The sequence below is a fragment of the Onychostoma macrolepis genome, chromosome 19 (genome assembly GCF_012432095.1).
Source record: "Onychostoma macrolepis isolate SWU-2019 chromosome 19, ASM1243209v1, whole genome shotgun sequence".
Taxonomy (NCBI): domain Eukaryota; kingdom Metazoa; phylum Chordata; class Actinopteri; order Cypriniformes; family Cyprinidae; genus Onychostoma; species Onychostoma macrolepis.
Window position 1 is genome coordinate 1,173,888 of NC_081173.1, and position 7,248 is coordinate 1,181,135.

At 35.2% G+C, this 7,248-nt stretch overlaps 1 protein-coding gene across 1 annotated transcript; it reads left to right on the top strand.

Moving 5' to 3' along the window:
* Positions 1–723: 723 nt before the first annotated feature.
* On the top strand, positions 724–7,248 carry spaca4l (sperm acrosome associated 4 like). Its single transcript, XM_058753841.1, has 3 exons — positions 724–943; positions 5,870–5,980; positions 6,064–7,248. The coding sequence occupies exons 1-3, from the start codon at positions 892–894 to the stop codon at positions 6,285–6,287; spliced, it is 387 nt and encodes a 128-aa protein (XP_058609824.1). The 5' UTR covers positions 724–891; the 3' UTR covers positions 6,288–7,248.

Genomic DNA, 7,248 nt, shown 5'->3' on the forward strand with positions numbered 1-7,248 from the left:
AGTTACTTTTTAGGGAAAATAATGTGTTATGTTACTTTTGAATTGGTTAATAAAATGTGATTAAATACATAAATTATATTTGTCTTATTTAACATATTGTATTATTGCAGGTTTGTATAATATTCTGAGTTTGCATTTGACTGTTTTTATTGATTTCGAGGAATTCTGAGTTTGAGTGAGATGAGTAAATGCATGTTGACATTTAGTCTAGAACTACAGTAAGATCATGTTCACACAGCGCACACAGTGCCTCTGCACTCACTCCCAATTTATCTCAACATGGCACGAGAGCTATCAGTCAATACATTATTATATTATATTATATTATATTATATTATATTATATTATATTATATTATATTATATTATATTATATTATATTATATTATATTATATTATATTATATTATATTATATTATATTATATTATATTATATTATATTATATTATTATCACATATTTTATTGTGTCCACACATAACATTTTCTGAAAGTACAATTATTAGTATTTCATTAGTACTTTATAAAACATTTAATTTAATTGTTTGTTAAATAAAATCTTTACATTGTAACTATGCTAACTGTGAATGGTCGAACATTAATATTTAATGAAGTTGACTAACGTTGGTGACGTTCTATGCTCATTTCGGCATTCCCACAATAAAACTGGGATGTGTGGGAGAGTGTTTTGAGACAGCAGCGGTGTTATGGGGTATGTAATGCGCACCGCGCCCTGGAGACTCAGGTAGCCGCAGGCTGCGCTCCATCGCTTCCTTGTTCGGGCGCGTAGCGGGCGGCGCTTTGGGTGTGGATCTATAAATCTAGCGGATCGCAGCAGTCTGGCGAGAGTCTAACGGTCCTCTGCTTCAACTCGGCTCACATACAACACCAAACATGAACAAAATCGTTCTCGGAATCTTTGCAGTTACGCTTTATTTCGCAGTGGGTAAGATACAGTTTTTTTATTATTTTCCTTCGTGTCAAAGCCTACTAAACGATATTTAATAAATTCACACTGTGAATGTAACTTCGAATAGCAACTAGAATTGTAGATTATTTGTAATTGTAGATTATTTGTTCCTTATTTCTGTTTGGTTTATTTGTGTGATGAATGATCTATTTCATTCCACATGATTCCAGTCATTGTGGGACATAGGGATCTGTGAGTCACCAACATAATTAAATTTATAAGCATGTAGTTTATGAGTCATTCTCAAATGAGTATTAAAGTATTGCTTCTAGTGATTTGGGTCTACATCAATCTTCTGAAAAGGAATATTCTTGATTTTGAGAACTTGTTTTTCTTCTTAATATGCAGCAGTAATGTAACTTGTTAATAGAACATTGTGTCGGGGAAGCTGGTTTATTCATGCTCTTGCTCACTTGTGGACGTGTGCTTGTTTTTGAGAGAGACACAGGTTAGCTTGAGGCAGAGAGAACTTGGCAAAACTTGCCGACGAACCAGTCAATTTAGACCACAACTCTAAGATCTGCCCCGTCTCTGCTGTTATTTTGTAGCATGAATAGATTGGAGAGAATAAAGTGGAAGTTCATTTGTGTTTTATAGAGAGAAAATAGAAAGTGTTTTTTTATTTTATTTTTTTAAATAGCATGTAGTTTTAAAATCTTGGATCATATTAGATAATGTAATGTAATCTCACTTTGTTGCTGGTTCTTGCTCCTTTTCTTGGCTGAAATGAGAAAAAAACAAAAAAACATGGAAGGTCTCAACTAAGAATCTGCCTAACTGCAGGTTATCACGCACCCAACAGCACATAACATTTCCATACATTAGGACTAAGTACACTTCATCATTTGCGCTCCATTAGAACAAACACTGAGGCTTTTTCAGTGTTAGTCATTCGGAGAGATTTAGTTAAGGATGGATTTATCCCTACCAACTTTAGGAAAGTCAGATATGTGCCGTACTGGTGTGATAGATTAGAAGTGAAAATTTACATTAAGTGCCTGTGCAAAGACAAATCTGCACTGTAAAAAGTGATAAACTGACTAAACTTAAAAAAAATTTAGGAAACCCGTTGCCTTAAAATTAAGTAAATAATAATTAAAAAAAAAAAAAGTTAAGTGAATTGTCAAGTTCACTTAATTTTTTATTTTTTATTTTTTTAATTATTATTTACTTAATAATTTTAAGGCAACGGGTTTCCTCAATTTTTTTAAGTTTAGTCAACTTATCACTTTTTACAGTGTTGGAACAAAACTTAAGTGAGGATTTAAAGAGGAGAACCATTATTTACCCCAAGATATTCTTATGAAACCAAATGACACCTTAAAATACCAAAAGATGCATTATTTTCCTCACAGATAAAAATGGAACATGATGGAAAATTTACAGCTCATTCAGTCAAACTTTGGGATTATTTGTAGGGCATCCTCATGGGAAGATGTGTTCAAAATAACATTCCTTATAAAGATATAGCGAGTGTTTATAACAGGGGGCGCTGTTGGTTCAGTTATCAGATAAAAAAAATACAATCAAGTTACCCTTTAGAAAAAAAAAACAAACAAACAAAAAACGATTATCTACACTCCAAGCTATTTAAGCATGCACTAGAACAAAGAAGCATAAAAAGAGTTTTTATACTGTTTGCATTGGCTCGGTAACTATAATTTGACAAATTGATGCTGCACTGTTTGTTCAGTCCTCCAGTTTACAGCTTAGTCATTATGGAAAAGGACCTTTTAATTATAATATAGTCTAAAACAGGGCTGGCCAGTCCTGTTCCTGGAGATCTGTCTTTTGCCAAGTTCAGCTCTAACCCTGTTCAAACACAACTTAACCAGCTAATAAAGATCTTCACGAGCACTTGATCATTACAGACAGGTGTGTCAGATCCGGGCTGGAGCTGAACTCTACAGGTAGATCGATCTCCTGGAACAGGACTGAGAACACCTGGTCTTAACAATAACATAAAATCACTACGAAACTAAGTTTGGGTTGCTTTCCCAATCCAGTCTTCAAAGAGTAGAACATGTGTCAAACTATTTGTTAAATAGAGTTCCTGTCAATATATGCTATATTCTCTCATAAAGATGTAATTATATAATGAACAAATTAACTGTATAGTATTTGTTCGTATTTGATATATATTGTATATTTAATGAACCAGTCTCCTTCCCCTCATTGCTATGTAAAAATGTTAATAAATATATCGTCTGATATTTCTGATAACGTTCAGCTTCTGAAATGCAAGCAGCATCTTCAGGCCCCAGCCTGGGGCGACACGCTTTCAATCACTATGCATTCTGATCTTATCTGCAACACTTCCACATATCTCAGTATATACGTTATCACAAAAGGCTCATACTGTTATTTTCAAAAATCATTAGGATATTAAGTAAAGATCATGTTCTATTAAGATATTTTGAAAATGTCATACCGTAAATATATCAAAACTTAATTTTTTGATTAGTAATATGCATTGCTAAGAACTTCATTTGGATTTTTTTTTTGCACCCTTTGATTGCAGATTTTAAAATAGTTGTATATCAGCCAAATATTGTCCTATCCTAACAACCCATACATCAATTGAAAGCTTCAAATAGTTAAAAAAAAATTGACCACTATGGTCAACTATGGTCCAGGGTCACACACACAAACATATATGTATATGTATATATATATGCAGAGTTTATTTGCAAAAACAGATAAGTCAGTTTTAAAAACTGACTTATCTGTTTTTGCAAATGAACTCTTCATATATATGTGTGTGTATACATATATATATATATATATATATATATATATATATAGCAGTTGTCCCTGAACATACAACAGTTTACTCATCCACCGATCTGTGGAATTGTTATGCGAGATAATCCATACTGAATACGAACGGTTTCAGCTAGTACTGTATATTGTTTGTGTGAAATGTAATTAGTGTTTTAGTAAACAGAAATCTTCAGAATTTCCAGTGAGAATTTTCCAGAAGCTCTCTGTGTTTTCTAGCTGTATCTGTGAACTGTTACAAACAAACCAGGTAACGTTTAACACAAAACTGTGAGTCACTGTGGAAAACCGCCAACACATTTTCCATGGCTTTAATTTTCCGTATTGAAACTTGGAATCTTGAAGAGTCTCAGCAGCCGCTAGGTTGGAAACCAAAGGACTATTTGTTCTGAACAGTATCAAGCCACTTTGTGTGTCAAAGTCTCTGTAACCTCCACCCACCCTACAGCCTGCCCTGGAAAACAGGTTCAGCAGGGATGTATGAAAGGCATTTCACAGAAAACAACTGTCTCAAAGTCAGGTTACTGCTTGCCCAGATCTTACAAAACTAAGAATAAACCTGAAGCACACCTGAATCAACATGCATGTTGGAGAATGAGAAGTTATGTGTTTATTTATCTCAGTTAGAAGTAACTCATTGTGTAACAAAGTGGTGGATGAGAGAGTTTAATGGCTCAGACAGTTAACCTCTTCACCTTGTTTGCCCTGTGCTGCCTTTAACCCACTTGAATGGCTTGCTTTAACTGCGTCATGGAGTTAAAATGTGGAGTGTTTGCTGTATGATATGTGTATGTTTTCATTGTGTAAACTTGAATGTGTATGTGTGTGTAGACGGGGTTAGTGTAGCTGTAGGTTCGGTCAAAAATTGTTTCCAGAATTAAAAAGATTACAAAAAAAATGTCCTCAAAGACAAAAATGATTACTAAATATAGGTAAATAATGTGTTTGTCTATTTAGTGGTTAGTCTGTAATTGCTATTTAAAAAACTTAAAACTAGAGATCCAGATAAACATGGGTGGGTTGGTGGGTGTGGTGGGAAGGACGGGTCACTCACGTAATCCTTGATCCTTAAAAAGCTTTAACTTCCACCCAGGGTGTGACCGAAACCAGTCTGTGGAGATTTTTCTTTTCTTTTGTAAGACTGTCAGCTATATTCAGTTTCTGCATGTGTGTGTGTGTGTGTGCCAAATGTCTCCACAAAGGGGATATTTTGACATTGTAGGGCCATTTTGTTGGACCCCACAGGGCAAACAGTTGATATATTATACTAAATGTTTTTTTTGTTTTGTTTTGTTTTGTTTTTTTAAGTGTTATGTTTAGTGGGGATCGAAAATATGATTAGGTCAGTATAAAAATCATTATACCTATGGAAGGTCATGCACTTGTACAGCTATCTTCGTGAGGGCTGGTTTGAGTTTTAGACCATCGGAGTGAGGACAATCTTGTAAAGTGAGGACATTTTGGCCGGTCCTCACTTTCTGGGACCCCTTTAAAGGCCTGTTTGAGGGTCAAGACTTGGTTTTAGGGGTCAGGTTATAATTGGGTAAAGGGTAGGTTTAGGGTAAGGGTTTGGGTGAGGCACTTAGTTCTGAAGGTTAGGGTCAGGAGCTAGAGATTGCATTGTGTGTAACTTTGCAACTACACGTCAGCTAGCAGTCATTAGAGTATTAGTAGACTGTTTGCTTAATATCTTCTAACACTTTATTTTGATGGGTCCACAACATACAACATACTGACTATGAGAAACTTTGCAAGTATATGTCACCTTACTCTACTAACCTTAAACCTACCCTACTGAGAGTTAGTAGACATGTTGTTGCAAAGTTACTTATAGTTACTGTTCCTTCCTGTTACGTGAATATTTCAGGTGCTTCACATGACTCACGCACGCACCAGGATCTAGAGCACACGCTGAGAGGACTGTTGAGAAATGTTGAAAATGTTACTTATGTTCCTCATTTGATCCATGTGAGAAGCATGTGAAACAGGCCATTCAATAACTGTGTATTGCTTTTTATACTGCAGAAAATTCTGCACCTTTTTCGTAAGATTTGATTAAACTTCATGATGGTTACCACGTTATTGACAGTTTATATTTTCCATGAATCTTTTCTCTCTCAGGTCAGGCGCTGCAGTGTTATGAGTGTAAAGTGGGTCTCTGGGATCTTTGCTTCACAACCAAACAGCCGTGTGGTAATAATGAGCACTGCTACAGCGGAGTAGGGAAAGCTGGTGAGTTTATGCTCTTCAAAAGCTTGACACCTTTTTTATAGGATTGTAAAGCTTAATCTGTTTTACTTGCATCTCTATTTCAGGTGGATTCGTGGATATTAAGAAAAAAGGATGTCTTGAAGTGGCCAAATGCAACAACACTGAAAAGGTGCATTTCCCGACCAACGGAAGCACCATATACCATATGACGAAGACGTGCTGCTCTACTGACCTGTGTAACTCAGCTCCGGGACACTTCCACGTGTCTGCCGTCAGCATGGCCTTCGCTACCATCAGCTCCGTGTTCATGGTCAAATTCCTCATTTGAGGGGGATTGTTTCAGCTCAAACACACACACACAATATACAGCATCACTGAGCAAATCATGCATGCTAAACAAGCCAAATTAATTTGTTGCAAAACAATTTATGGAATGATTACTGAAAATAGGTCACACACTGGAATATGAAAAGTTTTCAGTAGATTGCCAAGTAGTTCAACATAAGTTCAACATACCATCAATTTAACATTTTTCTAAATAGAAACATATAGCAGGAACTCATTTAATGTCAGCAATGAAAGCCATTCTGGCTATAGATAAGCACTTCACCCAACTAACAATCATTAAAACCAGCAATACACAGCTAGGTTGTTTACATACAATTACACACACACACACACACACACACACACACACAATGTCAGCATGCAATCAAACCGATTGTTTTTACCTTTCTTTAGGGACGTTTGAATGATACCCTTAATAATAATAATGATAATAATAATAATACCCTAAATAAACCTTTTTTTATAGTAGTTTGCTGTGTATTTTTATTATTTTATTTCTCTTGATGTCTGCATTTCACTTATAATACATGGTCTCCTAATAAGACCAGAGGGTTTGGCTGTCAAATCATAATTGCATGAATGATGCTTATGAAATCATTTAGTTTAAATGTTGGGGGTTTTGTCTATTGTATTGCACATGCCTATTCATTTACACAGGACATTCTTCATTTTCAAACATAAGGTTTATAAAAGCCATTTTTTGTACAAATTTGTAAAGCTGTCAACATGGTGTTTTATATTGTGTTAATTTGTTTGGTAAAGATGACATTCTTCATTGAAATAAATATGTAAAGGGCTAGAATGAATGTTCTTCTGGAGGTCTGCCGTCAGTAGCGTCCACAGAATGCTGTGGCCTGCTGTAACAAAGGGCCTGTTTTAGTTGCCATCATAATGTGTGTATAAATTGCAAATATAAGAGCAATAAAATTGGAATGAAAGTG

What these genes read in the sequence shown, in the direction of transcription:
- spaca4l (XM_058753841.1), top strand. Translation starts at nt 892, where the DNA reads ATGAACAAAATCGTTCTCGGAATCTTTGCAGTTACGCTTTATTTCGCA. An exon ending in TACGCTTTATTTCGCAGTGG is followed by an intron (nt 944 to 5,869) that starts GTAAGATACAGT and finishes TTTCTCTCTCAG; the next exon opens with GTCAGGCGCTGCAGTGTTAT. An exon ending in CAGCGGAGTAGGGAAAGCTG is followed by an intron (nt 5,981 to 6,063) that starts GTGAGTTTATGC and finishes TCTCTATTTCAG; the next exon opens with GTGGATTCGTGGATATTAAG.